The sequence below is a fragment of the Carettochelys insculpta genome, chromosome 3, assembly GCF_033958435.1.
Source record: "Carettochelys insculpta isolate YL-2023 chromosome 3, ASM3395843v1, whole genome shotgun sequence".
In the NCBI taxonomy this organism is placed as follows: Eukaryota; Metazoa; Chordata; order Testudines; family Carettochelyidae; genus Carettochelys; species Carettochelys insculpta.
This window is the reverse complement of record NC_134139.1, coordinates 95,480,654-95,498,927: the sequence shown is the minus strand read 5'-3', so window position 1 is coordinate 95,498,927 and position 18,274 is coordinate 95,480,654. Positions and strand designations below refer to the sequence as shown.

At 41.4% G+C, this 18,274-nt stretch overlaps 1 protein-coding gene across 3 annotated transcripts in view; it reads right to left on the bottom strand.

Annotated features, from left to right (window-relative positions):
* The window catches only part of KATNA1 (katanin catalytic subunit A1), a 38,999-nt gene that overhangs the window by 7,296 nt on the left and 13,429 nt on the right, over positions 1–18,274 (bottom strand). For all 3 annotated transcript variants that reach the window (XM_074990404.1, XM_074990405.1, XM_074990403.1), the window contains exons 4-10: positions 15,417–15,600; positions 12,385–12,506; positions 12,168–12,273; positions 7,527–7,685; positions 4,887–5,013; positions 2,699–2,833; positions 1,820–1,946 (exon numbers count right to left, since the gene is read on the bottom strand). In XM_074990404.1, coding sequence (XP_074846505.1) covers positions 1,820–1,946; positions 2,699–2,833; positions 4,887–5,013; positions 7,527–7,685; positions 12,168–12,273; positions 12,385–12,506; positions 15,417–15,600 — 960 coding nt within the window. The remainder of the gene's footprint in view (positions 1–1,819; positions 1,947–2,698; positions 2,834–4,886; positions 5,014–7,526; positions 7,686–12,167; positions 12,274–12,384; positions 12,507–15,416; positions 15,601–18,274) is intronic.

The following is an 18,274-nucleotide window of genomic DNA, read 5'->3' as shown; positions in this document are numbered from 1 at the left end:
AGTTTACCAAACTTTGATTAATATTTTATTTTATGTACAAAACAAAGGGTTTCAACATTGTCTTTATTTATGGCGGTGAACCTTTTTTGGGTTGGAGGCCACTGGTCTACGGGGGCAGGGTGGGGGAGAACCAAAACCAAAGCACAAAACCCCCTAAACCTCATTACTGATGTGGCCCCCAACTGAGATACTTCATTCCCTTTGAGTTCCAGCCCCAGGTGGGGTGGCTGGAGTGGAGGGATGGGGTAAGGAAGACCAAACTTCAGGGCTTCCCACCAGGCCAAATTAACTCTTGGGGTCCCAGGTTAGTAGACTGTGACCCTCGCCCAAGCTCTAGGGGGGCCAAAAATGAGGGGCTCAGTGTGAAGGGGGCTGCCAGAGAGTGGGTTATGGATGGGGGCGAGGGTGGAGGTCTGGAAGGCAGGGAAGGTGCAGGTGCAAGCTGTGGGAGAGCTGCTCAGGAGAGAGGATGCAGGAGTGGGCTGGGAGTGGTCTCCAGTGCTGCATTACCCCATGCAAATGGAAGGAGGAGGTGCAGCATATGGAGCCACACCTCCCCCTGGCAAACTAGATCCAGCCCTCAGGGCTCAAGGATCTGCCCCTGCACCTGCAGAAGGAAGCTGATGCTGGCACAAAAACCGTGCAGGGGGACTGAGTCCTGAGCCTCACGGCCCACCTGCAAGGCAGCAGTCTGCACACCGCAGTTTGAAAACCAGTGACCGACAGGCTTCCATTGTCATTCATCAGTATTCCTCTTTCATGTCTGTTATTCCCAGCAGCACCTCCAAATTGGTCACATACACAACTGTCCCAACTCTATCTCTGTCCAAATAAATCTCCCATCTCTCCTCACAGATCTCAATGATGAATATGGCAAACATGCAGATTACTAGGACAGCTCTCTATTATGTCCCCAAATCCTAGCTTCCTCAAGTTGTGCATACCAAAGTTAGCCTCTCTATGGTCTCAAAAACTGACAGGTACAACTAGAAACTGCTTCAGAGAGAGTAACATTCATATTTCAAGTATCAGAGAGGTAGCCATGTTAGTCTATAAGGTGCCACAGGACTTCTTGTTGTTCTCAAAGATACAGAGAAACAGATATTTTGGAGCATAAGCTTTTGTGAGCAAAGACCCACTTCATCATCTGATGAAGTGGGTCTTTACCCACGAAAGCCTATGCTCCAAAATATCGGTTATTCACATTTCAGTTAGTGTGGATTTTTTGTTGCTATAATCCGACGGTAGTGCGTGCACGTGATGGGATGATTCTACAAATTTCTGCAAATTAAAAGGGATTTCTAGTCCCTTTGGACACTTCCTTTAGAAGGGATGTGAGCTGAATGAACTAGTGTAAAATTTCTAATATATAATCTCAACAAAATAGTGCTTATCAGTTTATTTTGACATTGTAACAAGTGGATGGATAGAGTCCCACAAATCTATAGATATTCACTGGTATCTGCATCTGCAGGTGTGGATGCAGATGTGACGTGACTTATTTTTGCAGATATGGATGCAGATGCAAAATCTGTGTGTTGTATCTAGAACCTTGCAAATCTGTGGATATCTGCAACCATGGATGTTTATGCAGATAGCCATGACTCATTTTGTAGATAGATGCAGATAAAAATTTTGTATCCCCGCAGAGCTCTACATATGGAAGTAAAACATGGGGTAGAAGAGTATCATTTCTTTGGTTTGCTGTAGATACAAAGACCCAACATTGGATCACAACTTGATATGATTAAGGCTCACTAGTTCTTAAATAAGTGATTGAACAAGAGAAACTGTTGTATAAGGTTACAATTTGACATACCTGCATACATTGGTAATGTCTGCACCAGAATAACCTTCCATTTTTTCAGCTATATTTGCAAGGTTTACATCATCAGCCAATTCTAACTCTCGGAGGTTTATTCGTAAGAGTTCCTCTCTGCCTTTTGCTAAAAAACAAAACCACAAATAAAAGAAGTATAACTCTATAAAACTCACTCACAAGGTAAGATACAAAGAAGGTGGTTGTTTTAGTTCTCCTTTGCTCTATTCTGCATCTAAATCTGAAGTCAAATTCTGAAATCCAACATTTTCAGAAGCAGAAGCCCAAAGTTAGGAGGATCTAAATATAGATTCAAAGTGGTCTGATTTGCAGAAGTGGTGAGTGCAAATTGACTTCTAGTCACAGAGTTAGGAGGGACCACAAGTGTCATCTAGTCTAACTCCTTACCAAGATGCAGGATTTGTTGTGTCTAAACCATCCAAGACAGATTATCATCCAGCCACCTTTAGAAAACCTCCAGTTTGGTGAACATTTCTGAGAGGCCATTTTTTAGGACTGCTAACTTTGCATTCTTATTTTTGAAATTCAGTCGATTATGGTCCTCAATGTAGTTTTTCCATCTCTCCACCTTAGGTCAATCTCTACAGCCACTGGCCTTTCATCCACATATACTTGCCATATTAATGCTTTGTCTGTGGTGTTACAGAATTTGATGCACTCTGTCACTTGGCTGGTATCTTGCCTATCTCAGACCATGAATGTCTTCAACCAAACAATACAACCAAAGCGCCTTCTTCTGGCAAGTTCTCTTCTGAGCCCAGGTGTCTTAAGAGGTATAATATAGTGCCAAAAGTCACAAGATAAAAGGAGCAATGATCAGCCTTTAAAAGGAAAAAAAGTCTCAGGAAACCTTTGTACCTGATGGTAAAGGAATGTAAATTCTCTTCTCTAGTCGTCGTCTTAGGGCCTCATCAATATCCCATGGAAAATTAGTAGCAGCAAGTACCATAACCATTTTGGAAGGATCATCATTTTCAGCAGCCCCTCCAACACCTGTGGCAAGAGAGAAAATGGTTAAAACCTATTCTGCTCTCACGGGAGCATCCTATGGTGGAACAGAATTATGGACACCCTAAGATGGAACACATGATCTTAGCCAAAAGACCATACTGAAGCAATAGGTTAATATTAGTTCTACCTGGAATTTTGAAATTCAGAATCTTGTGTAACTTACATCAGTGTTTAGGTCAGAGAACAGAGGTTAACACTCATGTAAGTTACACAAGATTCTGAATCACTCATTATACCTTTCTGCAATAGCTGATCGCATTTCTGCCATTGGCCGTGTCTACACTAGCCCAAAACTTCGAAAATGGCCATTTCGAAGTTTACTAATGAAGCGCTGAAATACATATTCAGCGCTTCATTAGCAGGCGGGCAGCCGCGGCACTTTGAAATGGACGTGGCTCGCTGCCGCACAGCTCGTCCCAATGGGGCTCCTTTTCAAAAGGACCCTGCCTACTTCGAACTCCCCTTATTCCAACGAGCAGATGGGAATAAGGGGACTTCGAAGTAGTCAGGGTCCTTTCGAAAAGGAGCCCTGTCGGGACGAGCCATGTCAATTTCAAAGTGCCGCGGCTGCCCACATGCTAATGAAGCACTGAATATGTATTTCAGCGCTTCATTAGTAAACTTCGAAATGGCCATTTGCATGGCCATTTCGAAGTTTTGGGCTAGTGTAGACACAGCCCTTATCATGGGCTGTCAATCTGAAAACTCAGAATGGAACTTAAAACAAGGACCCTCAAACATTTCAACAACTATGGCCAAAAAAACACCCATAACTGCTTTCAAAATAAGATTTTCCCCTCCAGTTTGTAGGTCTTCTACTGCAATCCATTACTCAGATGAGTAATTCTTAAACAAAAGATGTCACATTCAAGACTGATTAAATCCATGGACTAAGAATATTTTGAACAAGAAAGGACGCATCAGTCTGTAAAGCACTGTTAAATTAGCGACACTATGTAAAACAGCTGTTATTAATAAAATCCCAAGATTTTATTAGAAATGTCAGCACCTACATCCATTTCCAGAGAATTTCTCTCTAATTCATTCTAATGACAGTAAACAGTAATAGGCCCTGGAATACCCACAGTTTTGTTTGTTCTAACACTGAAGCATATCAAGATGCCATTTATTAGTCTTAAATCCCATGGTTAAAAAAAGGGAGCGAATGAAAAAAAATGTGTTACTGATGAAAATATTTGGTTGTAAGAAAAGCATTTCAAGGGCTCTGACCCTGCTCCTATTTAAGTCAATAGACATTTATCTATAGACTTAGAAGGATGCAGGCATAGACTGAGTTAAAAAAGGTCTGATTTCTGGAGTCCTAACACAAGTTATTCTGCAGATTAGCCAAGGGATTTGCAGGTTACTTTAAGTTCATATTCAATAATATTTAGCAAAGAAACAAAAACTAGCTGAATTTTCTACATAAATAAAACTGGAGTGTTTTTTCCTGTACAGTAACAGTTGCTCAAACTGTAAGAGAAACTGAAGTATGCAGTTACTATTATAATGCTCCTTCAAAACAGCATCATGTGAATTTTCTTTTTTTGACAAATCACTTGGAGATAACTGCCATTTGAAGTTGGAATTGGCAAAAGGATACAGTTATTCAAATCACTTATATGGAAGGAAAGTCCAGAGCACTTAGTGAAGACTCCCTGAGAAGAAGTGTCTGCTTCTAGAACTATACAGTTACATCTGATTGCTGTACTTTATTGTACTACTCAAGGGGAAGTTTTAAAAAGGATGGAAAAAAATCCTTGCAGGAAATACAGGGTTATAAGAGCCTTGATGATGAGAGGGAGTTTGGTGATTTGAGGAAGCTCAGCCATTCTGAGGTTACAATATGAAAGTTGTGTTTCAGATACCGAAAATGGCAACTGTGAGGACAGATAAGGTAGTTTAGAGAAGATTAGTGTATTTGCAGTGTTTTTTGAGTAATGTTTGTGGGTTTATATCTTTTAAAAGAACAGCCTAGAGTATAAAATTACATGTTTTATTTAATCCAGAACAATCAATAATTAAGTTTATTTACCATCCATCTGAACAAGCAGTTCAGCTTTCACACGACGGCTGGCTTCATGCTCCTCAGAGGTTCCTCTGCGACTACAAATAGAGTCTATCTCATCAATAAATATAGTTGTTGGTGCATAAAATCGAGCCTAGATAAAATCAGAAAATAAAATTGCGTAAGTTTACCTTCAGCTTTATTTAGCCTTCTCTCTTTTGGAATTGTGGCATCTCCTAGAGCTGCCCAATCAGCATTGTTGTGACGTTTTGGCTTTAGCGATTCAGCATCATTTCAGTAAATAGCAGACATCCCTCACTTCCACTCTTTCAAACATACATACATTAAGCATTTTTATTTTCAGTACCAAGGATGTACAGCAGAATACTATCCTATTCAAGTGCAGTATTACATGCCAGCTATTTAACACTATACAATGGAAATTAATGTTGCATTCAGCTCGAAGTGACAATGTGCACCCCTGAATATAATTTAAATAGGCAGAGTGATTATCAAAAGGTAATATCTGACCTGGTCACTGAAAACCAATGTGCTAAAGATGTTGTGGGATCGTTAAATGAAAATCAAGGTCAAATATCACTACAAGTCAGCACTAAACCCATGCTGGTATAGTCAGCATATTATTATTAAATGGGTCGAGTGCCACAAACTGATTCATCCATCTTTACTGTGAAAAGAGTAACAAATGTTGATTTTGTTACATAACTGCACTCAAAACCAAACCACGATAAAAACATTAGAACCTACAAGTCCACTCAAACAAACAAGTTTGTTTACATTTGCAGAAGATAATGCTGCCCACTTCTTGGTGACACTTTCAGGTGACAGGGTAAACAGGTGTTTGCATGGCACTCTTGTAACCAGCATCACAAAATATTTATGTGGGGGATGTGCTCAAAATTCATATGTCCCTTCAGCCACCATTTCAGAGGACATGCATACATACTGCAAACAGGCTCTGCTTGAAAGCGACCCAAAGAAATAGAGATCAATTCCTGTTCATGATCGGAGTCAGACGCCACTAGCAGAAGACCGATTTTCTTTTTTGGTGGTTCAGGTTCTATAGCTTCCACATCAGAGTGCTGCTCTTTTAAGATTTTGGAAAGCACGTTCTAAATCTTGTCCCTTGAGTGCTGAGAAGGTGCTTCAGATTCTGAAGCTCTGAATCAAGTGCTGAAGTGATCTTCACAAATCTCACTCTGGTACCTTCTTTGTGCTTTGTCAAACCATCAGTAAAAGGCGTTCTTAAAGTGAACATGTGGTGGGTCCTCATCCAAGACAGTTGTAATATGAAATATATGGCAGAAAGCAGATAAACCAGAGCAAGGAATAAAATTCTCCCTCAGGGAGTTGAATCACAAATTTAACTATTACTTTTAAAAAAAAAAAAAAATTATCAGCATGGAAGCATGTCCTCTGAGATGGTGGCTGAAACAGAGGGCATACGAACGTATAGTATATGTGGTACATAAATACCTTGCAAAGCCTGCTATGGAAGTCCCATGGAAATGTCTGTTCTGACTTTCAGAAGACATTGTAAATAAGAAACAGGCAGCATTACCCCCTGCAAACGTAAACAAAAGCATTTCTTTTAGCAATTGGCTGAACAAGAAGTGGAACTAAAGGGGCTTATTAACTGTAAAGTTTTATATTGTTTTGTTTGAGTAAAGTTATGTAATAATCTCCACTGGTAAGCTGCAATTTCTTTAACCATTATACAATTTAAATATTTGTAATAAAAACAGTAGTGTACATTGTGTCATGTTATAATTAAAAATGCAGAAAAATATCCAATATATTTAATAAATTTCAGTTGGTATTCAATTGTTTAACACTGAGATTAAAAATGCAATTTATCATGATTTTTAAATCGCCATCATTTTGAGTTAATCATGCAAGTTTACTGAGACTAACAGCCCTAAAATATAAGTGAGCAGTGTACATGTCATTATCTGTTTAATTGAAATCAATTTACAAAAAAAGTAGAAAATATCCAAAAATATTTGAATAGTATTCTATTGTTTAACAGCATGATGAATAGCTATTTTACTGGCATGAGTGTGATTTTTTAAATTTAATTAATTGGAGATACACATGTCCTAGAACTGGAAGGGACCTCAGGAGCTCATCTAGTCCAGTCCCCTGCCCTCTTGGCAGGACCAAGCACCACCCTGACATCTATTTACCCCAACCCTAAATGGTCTCCTCAAGGATTGAATGCACACCTCTGGGTTGAGCAGGCCAATGCTCAAACCACTGAGCTATCCCTCCCCCCTAAAATATTGGAGATACACATCTCCTAGACCTGGAAGGGACCTTGGGAGGTCATCTACTCCTTTCCCCTGCCTTCTTGGCAGGACCAAGCACCATCCCTGACATCTATTTGCTCCAATCCCTAAATGGCCTCCTCAAGGATTGAACTCACAACCCTGGGTTTAGCAGACCAATGCTCAAACCATTAAGCTATCCCTCCCCCTATAGCTATTTTAATGACATGATTTTTTTTTTTTTTTTTTTTAAAATCACAATCGCTTGAAAGGACTATCAATAAGCCTTTAGCTTGGAGGCCTAGTGCCACACCGTATCTTGCCTAGGTTTCACTGCTCTGGAAACCAAGTTACAATCCACTATTGAGTTGTTAGTCACCATTTCAAACAGCAGGCGGACAAGTTTCTCAGATTCTCCTCTGTATTTTGAAGTAAGTGTTGATGAAGAGATGTTGAAAAATGTTGTTTTGCATTCAGTAGCTACAGCTTTTGCAAGGAGAGTCTTTCCAGTACCCGGTGGACCAACCATCAGCACACCCTATTTGAGAAGAGAAAGTGCAAAGTGATGAACCAATATCTGTTAATGCTAGTGAAAACCCACTACAATAATCAGAGCCTATGAAGCTTTTGACAGCTGCATTGTAGAATATTTAGTACAAACTATTGCTTAATTACATTGCCAAACCAGGAAGAAAAGATGGATGAAATTCTTAAAATAAAATCATAAAAAAACCAACCAACCAACCAAAAAAAACAAAAAACCCAAAAACCATAGGTCTTCATGGTGATTTCGATTACACCCAGACTTCTGTTGGGAAGACACAGGAGGGCACAAAATTAACCAACAAGTTCTTCAATACACTTGTTAGTGAAGGTGGGAAAAAAAAAAGCAAACGATAGAGGGGATTTGATTTCAAACAAACAGGGAATAACTAGTTAAGTTTAAAAATGGAAAGCAGATTGAGTGAAAGTGATTATAGAATTATGGCATTCAAGATTCTTATGAATGGTGGTAGTGAGCAGAAAAAACAGCAGAAGACAGCACACTTAAGAAAGGAGGCTTCACCAAACTCAGGGAGTTGGCAGTATGACTGCTTGGGAAGCAAAGCTAAGGGAAAAAGTTCAGGAGAACTGACAGCAGGAATGAACTAACTGGAAGTTTAGAAGAGACAGAAGTACAATAGACCCCTGACTTAATGTGGAGGTTGTGTTTTTGGCAACCCCAAGTAAAATGAATTTTTGCTTAACTCGGGGAGCCAGGAAACCGAACAGTGCAGCAGCACTGGTCAGTTTCCCATCTCTTTCCAGTGGTGGGGAACTGGGAGCTAGGTTCCAGCTCACAGGAAACAGAAAACTGACCAGGGCTGGTGCTGGTCAGTTTCTCAGCTCCTGCTAGCAGAGGAGAGCCAGGCTGCTGCTCCTGTCAGGGGCGGGAGTTGCATTAACCTGAGATGCACATATCTCTCAGGGTTTTACTGTATGGTAAGAGGCCACTTTGACCTCATTTGCACAATGACCTGAAACAAAACAAAGAAATAATACAAGAACTGGAAACTAAGTCAAATATGAATATAATTAAACACACACACACACACGCAAATTAGAATGGACAAGGCACAAAATTAGATCAAACTAGCTACACAAAGCCTTAAAAAAAAAAAAAAGCATTTTACAATACATGTGGAGAAAGATGAGAACAAGACACAGGATGGGCCCATTCCTAAATGATGAGGGGAGGGCAAAAACCAAACACCATATACCAATAGTCAAAGTGCTATTAAATGATTTTGTTCCAAGTTTTTACCAAAAAAAAATAGCAGAGACTGGACAACTAGCAGAATATCAGGCTCAAAAAGGAAAGAAAGAACTAGTTAGATATCTTTAGTGACTAGGGACTGATGAAATAGATAGGTACTAAATTTGCCCTTTTCCAGTCCTCAAGCATCACTCCTCTGCACAGATTCTCAACGATAACTATTAGCTCAGAGATATTCAGCCAGTTCCTTAAGAATTCTACAATTTTTAAAAAGAAGAATGAAGACAATTCAAATTCAGGGAGTTATAGAGCATTCAGCTTAACTTCAGTAAATCAAAGATAATGGAGCAAATAATCAAACCATCCATTTGTAACCACCTAGAAGAAAATAAGATGGTAAAACAATACATATTTGTCAAGAACAAAACATCTTATATCCTCCTTTGACAGGTTAAAAAGCATGGTGGATAGGGACGAATTAGTAAATCTGATCTCTCTCTACTTTAGTAAGGGTTTTGATATTGTCTCACATGATGTTCTAGAGCAGTGATTTGAAAACTGAGCAGAGCCCTACGCTCCCCCTTTGAGTTATAATTTTTAGTTGCAACTCCTGCAACAAAGACAATATAGACATACACAAAAGTATGCTTGATAGCCTATTTATAAACAAGAGACCTAAATGCAACTGCAATTAAATTATCTACAGCTGTGAGCTTTGCATGCAGCCACTAATGGCACAGCCAAAGCTTTCTAAGGAGCAAGCTGCTTCCACTTGCACCTTTGCCCCTCCTGGCTCTGGCTTTCAGCATTGGAGAAGTAAAGTGCAATAGCGTCTGGGGACTGAGCCAGTGATGGGCACAGAGCCTGCTAGAAGCGGAAACAGACACAGCAGATGTTTACACGAATCCACTGAGGTGAGTTGAAGGGGAGGCTGGCATAAGCTGCCTGGCATCAATGCTTGCTCCCTACCTAGAGTTCCTCCATGCTTCCTGAGGGGGCACATCACACAGTTTGAAAACCTCTTAACTAGACAATATAGCCTAGAGGGGGTCTCAGGGAAAGGAGTTCAGTTGGCCTCAGCCTGCAGGTACCAGCTCTTGCTGGCGGCCACACTTTTTCCTAAAATGTTGAATTAGCTTAAGGAAAAACAAAAAATATGGACCTCTACACATACAAAGCATTGTACTTAGTTTAGTGAGAGCTAGTAAATCCATTATGAAAAGTGATATGAAACAAAGTGTCACTGTTACTTGCAGACTTACTCAGTCCTGGTAAACTTGGGGATAACTAAGCCTTGGGGAGGGGGAAGGGGCATGTGGCACATATGAGGAGGCAGCAGGGAGCTGGAAACCAAAGCCCCACAGGTAAATCAAGAAGTCCCATGGCCAGGTGACAGGGCCAGGGGCCAAAGGTGGGCAGCTGGAGTCTGCTGCCCTGCTACCACAGGGCTGAAGCCCGAAGCCTGAGCCTCACCACCACTGGGAAAGTGAGCGATCCACCAGCTGTCTCCTCATTCAGAGCTGTCCCCCATGTGCCTGCAGGGGGACAGCAGGGTTGCATCCCCGCTGGGTGGCCCAAGCTACCACCACCGAAGTGGTCATACAGAATCAACAGAAAGATTGAGGGACCTTTACGCTGCCTCCCACCTCCATTACAGCCCAGGAGGCTGTGGCCACAAGAAAGGCTTCTGATGGCATGCATTTGTGAGGTCTACATCTGAGCATTGCTGGGCTAGAAGACAAACTTCATATAATGCAGGCACACAACTGGCTGAAAAGCCACAGCTCAGCAGTTATCAGTGGCTCACAATTTTGCTGAAGGCCCTACTAGATTTAGCCTTTCAAAAGGGATCGGTTCTGGTTTTATCCAATATCTTCAGAAATAATTTGGATAATGACACCAAGTAGACAAAGTTTGCAATTACAGTAAGGTGGGAGGTGTTGCAACTGCTTTGAAGGACTGGATTACAAATCAAAATGATCTTGAAAAAAAACCCGGAGAAGAAGTTATCCCAATTAAATAGTATGCAGTTCAATATGGACAAATGCAAAGTACGCCACATAAGGAACTATGAGCTGTGCATCCACACAATGGGAAATGACTGACTAGGAAGAAGTACTGCAGAAAGATGACAGTCACAACAATGTAATATTGCTAGAAAAAAGTGAACATCATCCTGAGGCATATTAGCAGGAGCGTTGTAACCAAGTAATTCTTTCAATCTAACTTAGATCTGAGAAGATTTCACCTTGAATACCAGATCCAGTTCTGAGCGGTACACTTCAAGAAAGAGGTGTACAACTGCAGAAAGTCCACTGGAAAGCTACAAAGAATGACTGAAGATCTAGAAACACAACTTGTAAGGAAACAGTTAAAAATGTGGTTTGTTTAGTCTGCAAAATAGAAGACTGAGGGGAGACAAAAGCCTTCAAGTCCTTAAGAGTGTGCTATAAGAAGGGGAATAAATTGCTCTTCTTAACCACCAAGGACAGGACAAGGGAGATTTAGGATACCCATTAGAAAAAACATCTCAACATTAAGACTATTTAAGCACCACAACAAATTACCTTGGGAGGTTGTGGCATCCCTGCCTTTGAAGAACAGGTTAGACCAGTGTTCATAAACTGTGTTCCAGTGAGCACTGGTGATCCATAAACAACTTGCAGGTGTGCTGCGAGTGTTTGGAAAAAATACACTGATGGTATATATGTCATTATTAAAACCAGATACAATATTATTTCTTCATTGCAAGCATACCTGATTAAATTACTTCACCTTGTTTCTTGCTGTAGGTTTTTTTTGTTTTTTTTTTTTGAGTGAGGGGCAGGTAGAGGGCCATTCCCAACTGTATTTTTGGGAAAAACTTTTCCATAGGTGTTCTACATAAAAATTTGGTGTTCCATGGTCTCAAGTTTAAGAAACACTGGGTTAGACAAAACACCTGCCAGGGATGGTCTAGATAATACATAGCTCTACCTCAATGCAAGGGACTAGATTAGGTGACCTGTTGAGGTCAATTCTGTTCCTACATTTCTATGATTCTTCTCAAAACTGTTGTGAAGTTATTACTTTGAGTACCAACAGAATGCAGTACATGCCAGTATAATGTTTTAGCTTACATTAACTTCATTTGTATTCAAATAAAACCTATCTACTTTACAATTCCAGCGTAACACACATTCCCACACCATTTGACAGTTCAGTTGCCCCTTTTAGGACAGGTCTTAGACTTAAGCTGCTTGCTAAGAATCAGCAATTTCATACCTTCCATGGTCTTCTAATTCCCTTAAAGAATTCTGGCATCCACATTGGTAAGACAACTGCTTCTTTGAGCAATTTTTTGGCTTCAACTAAGTCAGCTATATCATCCCTGGACAGAAAAGAAGACATTTGTTTTAGCACTTGATAACAGGGACATGCCAGCTCACTGATCATGAGGCAAAACATTTTCATTACTATTAACAGCTATACTCAATCTTACCATCGAACATTAGGATTTTGAGAAATTATATCTCTTTCCAAGGCTTCTACTAAATCTTTATCGTACCCAGTACCGTCAAACTTCTTTGGCTCAGATTCTGAAACATCAGATGAAGACTTGTTCTAGGTTAAAAAACAAAATAGATACACATGACAGCATGAATTCATGAGAAGCTGTATTGGAGCAGTGTATGCTGTACAAAGTTATGGGCCTCCGCATGACTTTTACTTGTATTTTCTCCAGGGTAAATCCAAATGGGGCACCAAATGAATTGGGGCAGTGGGTGCAGATAAAAGGAATCCCATCTAGTTCTGAAGCCCTGTGTAACGATTCTGCCCCCACGGTGCTTTCAAAGTTCCTTTACTAACAAACAATTAGGAAAAAAGGGTTTCCATTAACATTGTCCCATCAGCAAAGCGCAGTGAAGGCAGACAGATAACTTCTAAAGTGTTTTTTTTCCTTTTCTTTCTAAGGAGTCAATGTAGCATTTTACTTATTGAGTTAATCCTGCTCTTACTAAAATCAAGTATAACCGCAAAACTTGAAATAAATGGGAATAGGATTTGGTATTACTACTATAAAGCACTGAATCCTGCTTACCTAACTCAGATGCCAGATGTTTAGTTTACGAGATACACACAACATGTTGTGCAGACTATTTCTGGGTGTCTAGTTCTAACTAGGTCAGAGGTGGTCAATAATTTAAACAGAAAGGCAACTCCATGAATTTTGGTACTGAACACAGGCTGGCTTGGTGCCTGCCCCAACCACCCCCAGAAGGCGGGGGACCCTTGAGCGGAAGGACTGGGGGCTACAGAAAAATGCAGGTGTGAAACTGTGTAAGATACAGACTTTGTGACACCGATTGAATGTGTGCTGCAGTGTAGTGCATATGTGACAGTGACGATGTGTGTGTGGCACAGATTGGGTGTGTTTGACAGTGAGCGTGTGTGCCGGCTGCTGCTGCTTAAGTTTGAGAAAAGCCACCATCGCAGTTGCTTAAGGGAAATCTGTCCTGTTCTGTTGTCTCCCCTCTCCCCTGTTCTGCACTCCTGAGTGAGTCACTTACCATTCATGCTTCAGACTGGAGCAGCTCTGCTGTATGTCTCCCTCTCCTGGATCCCTGCTCTACAAGATGGGGTACAGGGGAAAACTCTGACTGAAGCACTACCCTCTACCCTCTGGACAGCTAGCAGCAGAATCTTAGGAGCACATCAGCTACAGCTGCAATAACGTGGGAGGAAGGGCAGCTGAAAACATGTTGCTGGCTGTAAGTATGTACACTCTGCTAATCAGTTGGTGGGCCAGAGAGAAATGCTTGGCAGGCCAGATCCAGCCCCCTGGGCTGATTCTGCTGACCTGTGGACTAGGTAGTATAGATTATAACTAAACACCACTATATCCAAGCATAATTAGAGATTACAAGAACTAAAGTAAACCCTGGATTCTATTCTTCACTTTTGTGGACATTACTAAATAAATCCAGCAAACCTATGACAGACAGCCATTATTTTAGAAAGCTGTGCCAAAGATGACATTTGCTGGTTGAATGTGATCTTGTATTTCACTCACTATCAGGTTAATATTATTTGACACTGTCCCTTTGAAAACTACAGTTTAACCATTAAAAAGGTTCCTAGTTTTGACTGCAAGTATAGGTCATTTCTTAAAATTAGCAACCTAGATGGAGCCAGTTTACCTTTCTATTTCTATAAAGCAGCTGAGATCATGTTGACTTTCTGAATGAGAGATTTAAGATTTCCTTTAAGAGTTAATTGAATCCCGATAAATGTTTCCAGATGTTTTGAAAGATACAAGGCAACAGCCTCAGGCTGTCATCTGCAAGAGCAGTATGTAAAAATACCTCACTCAGACTCTAAAAATTTGAATAATCAGGACCAGTGTTCCATGTAAGTTGAACACCTGGGCAGAGATTCAGGTGCCACCCAGCTGATTAGCAGAACACCCATAGCAGCCACAGCTGGCAGCATGTTTCTACTGGTAGTGCACATCCACACACGCCTCTGTGGGCAAAAATTTATTCTGTCCACAGATGGGGAAAAAAAAACAAAAAAAAAAACACACACACAGCAGGCACCCTGAACAGGACAAGGGATGTAAAATCCCATTTAATGGGTTCACTGGTTAAATGCTAGGTTAGCCACAGGGTACAGGGGTCTGGGGAGGCCACTCCCCATGTGGAGCAGCCCCCACATGCCACAATCAGGGGCTAATTTGGCTGGACTGGAGCATCCCTGCCAAGGGCACTGCTTGTGGTTGGGGTGGGGGGGAGGGTGCTCCAGCACAGTCAGAACAGCCACTGACCACAATGGCCCAGTCACATCATGGGTAGTAGTGCTCCAGCCCTATCTGACTGTCTCTGCCCACTGTGGTGCACTGCAGGCAGGGACATTCAAGCCAGGACACAGCAGCCTCTATCCATGGTGGCAGTGGGCAGGGATGTTCTGGCTAGGCCTCACTAGCACCCCCAGCTGCCAGAGAGGGGAGCTGCTCTAGTTGCATTGGAGTGGCCCCCACCTGCAGTAGCCCATGGGGCTGGAGTAACACTCTACCACACCAGGCAGTGGGCTACTCCAGCCCCTACAGGTTAACCATTAGCATCCCTAATCAGGACTGAAATAATATAATTTTGTATTTCTTATAAAAAGCAGTTCCAAAGAAGTTTCAATGAACTCATATATTTTCAGATTTATACAGCAAGAAAGGCTTTACAAAGAGGCAATACAGTCTAGAAGAATGTGTACAGGAATCAAGGTCAGCAACTGGCAAGTTTTAAGCCCTATCTCTAGTAACTAATGCACATGATCTTCAGCCAATTATACTGTCCTTCAAAGGTCATCTTCATCCACCTTAAAAATGTTCTGAGGCTCCATATTTGTAAGTGTGTTTTAAATGAGAAGCACTACACAAGTCAAAGAGCTTGGTCAAAGAACTTCTGCACTAGCCATCCCCTTCGCCCTCAACGTACAGCTGAAATGAAACCACAAATCTGTGGATTTCATGAAGTTTACCTTTTCTTCTCTTCCTTTATTCTGCTGATCCTTCTTTTCCCGGCCACGTACTGCTTTCCCTTTATCATTAGGATTTCGAGAGGCAGGACGATGAGAGCCTCTGACGGCTGCACTTACACGATTATTGTGACCTCTGCAATCATTGCACTGAGCAGACTGACGTTTTCTGGCTCCTGGAGAAGGTCTGTTTGGTCATAACACATATACAAAATTTAAATTTTAAAGTCTGTAATGAGCTTTATTAAGCCTCTTCAAATCCTAACTATGAATTGCCCAAGATAAAAATCTCCACCTCTTAAGTAGTTGTTTTTACCCCCAAGTTGCCAATATAAAAAGCTATCCAGCCTCAAAACCCAAGACTTTTTTGAAAATAAAGTCATGAAATTTCATACTTCTCCAATTCCCTTCACCCTGTCCATACGTAGTGTACCTACACCAGAATCTTAATATATTTATAATATATAACATAAGTCTTGGTACTCTATACCACTTAGATAAAAATCCTAGAGATGTTTATGTTCCAAGAGAAACTGACGTCCCTTTACCAGAATATTCTCCGTTGATAATTGGCAGAGAAGGAAAAGGTTTGTCAGGAATGCGGAGTCACTAGCTAGCATGAGTCAAAAATCCACTGGAGCATTTCACCCCCTCAGAAGACTTGCAAAATCTATGCAAATCAAGGCTGGAAAAAGCCTGAGGACTTTGAACACTGCCCCTCTCTGTTTAGGCCAATGAAACAAGGAAAAGCTAAATGCACAAGTGCAGCTTTTTTTAAAAAAATACCAAAATAAATATGAGATTCTGACCAAAGATGAAATGCTAGTCCACTAACCTACAATGTTGCCTAGAAGGAAAATACTAAGACAAAAGTTCTGTTACTGATAAAAAAGTAAAGTTGTCTTACAGCAGTGGTGTACAACCTGTAGGTTGGGGTCATGGATGTCTTTTTGGGGGTTGCAGCTCCATAAAGAGCCACTTGCAGCTCTGTGCGCTACTGCTGCTGACTCCACTTGTGGTTCTAGAAGTTGCTGATGCCGCTTAAAGCCCAGAGTTGAAACTGAATTTAGTTTTTTTGTTTAAGCAGCAGCTGCCTCCAGAGCCACAAGTGGAGTCAGTGGTGGCAGGGACACCCAGAAGAGAAAGCCAGGTGGGCAGGGAGCTAAGGCTGCAGGAGAGCTGGGGGGGAGGGGAGGGGGTGGCAGAGCCTGCCCTGCCAGAGCAGCGCTGAGAAAGGAGGCGATAGGGGAAAGCAGCAAGCATGGAGGAGCAGCGAGCCGAGCTCATTGTTTCAGTCAGATAAAACCTAGGGTCGATGGCTGGGTTTTGGGCTGATGGAGAGTAAAACTTGGGGGATGAAGGATAGGTTTGTGGGATGCAGGTAAAGCCAGGAGATGGAGGTAACAACTTTCTAACTGCTGAAAAATTGTGTGCGCTGTTCTTAATAGGGGTGACAGAGTACAGTTTGACATTATGTATTAAGGACTGTCTCAGTCAGGTGAATTGCGGCTCCTATTGATTTTGTAATTGAATTTTAAAAAATGGCTACTCTTCTTGCTTTTTCAGGGGTCATGACACTAGAGCAATAAAATATGGGTTGTGGCTTTAAAAAAAAAAAAGTTTGCATGCCACTGCCTTACAAGATACAAGTCTCATCTCATGCCTCCAAAAATTCAGCAACTCCACCCAAAGCTTCCATTTTCTAGCCCCGCAACTCCCTTCTCCAAGCCTCCACAAAATGACTAGCTTAAGTAAAGAAAATGATTTTCCCCCTCCTCAGAAACTAAATTTCTAATCTTGACGACTCTCAGGAAGAGCAGGAGAGCCATTTTATACTTTCAATGAGACTCATACAACTAATTACACAGTTGGTATGTATTGTATAGTATTAAAGTGTGCAGCAAAAGTATTTACAGAGGTGAGACCTTGAATTAAAAAGTGATTCCCTCCATACTTATTGCAGGTATGCAATAAAGGTTTTCTATTTGGCACCAGCAAGACTTATTCCTATTGATACAAAATATTTTGTATCTGCTCTTTCAGAAAAATTCTAATTTACAAGTCTGAGCCAAACTGTTCTTTTACTAATTACAACAGACCCCCTGACATACATGAGTTCAACTTAGGGATTACTTGCATTTATGTGAGTTGAAATCATCAGTCATGGGGAGCTGGGAAGCACATGGCTGCCTGGCTCCCAGCTCCCCTGTGCTTGCAGCAGCTGGGAAACTGACCAGAGCTGCTGCCTCATTCTGGCCTCCCAACCACTGGTTGCCATGCTGGGCACTTTCCTGGCTCTGCAAGTGGAGAGGAGCCCGTCTGCTGCCTAGTTCCCAGCTCCTCCCAACTTGTGCAAAATGTGAGTTACACGTGGTTGCCCAGTAACGCAACCTATGCGTAACTTGGTCTACTGTATTGCTGAGAAATGAGGAAGAAACAACTCCCATGTTTAGCTTGAATGGCTTGTTGAGAGTTACGTGCAGATCTCTAATCTTCAAAACTCACGAGCGTCCTAGGGAATCTGTGGGGAGATTCTGTGCCTTAATAAAACTTAACAGCTCTCTGGTTCTCATGAACACATTTGCTAGTATGGCTCCTGCCCTGGGTGCTAGGCTAATGATGAAAGGACCAACATAAATTAATGCTAATATGGTCAATGTTAAGCAGCAACTAACATTCCTGCTCTACAGCAAACTAGTGATAAACAGAACTCTTCCTCTGAAGAGTGAGATGGGCTCATTGTTACAAAACAACTTGTTAGGAGACAAAAAAAGTGTATAACTTTTGAATTTATTCTAAGAGCGATGTCATGTTGCACTCAAAGTGCAGCATTCTGAAGGCAACGTAATGAAATGTACTGA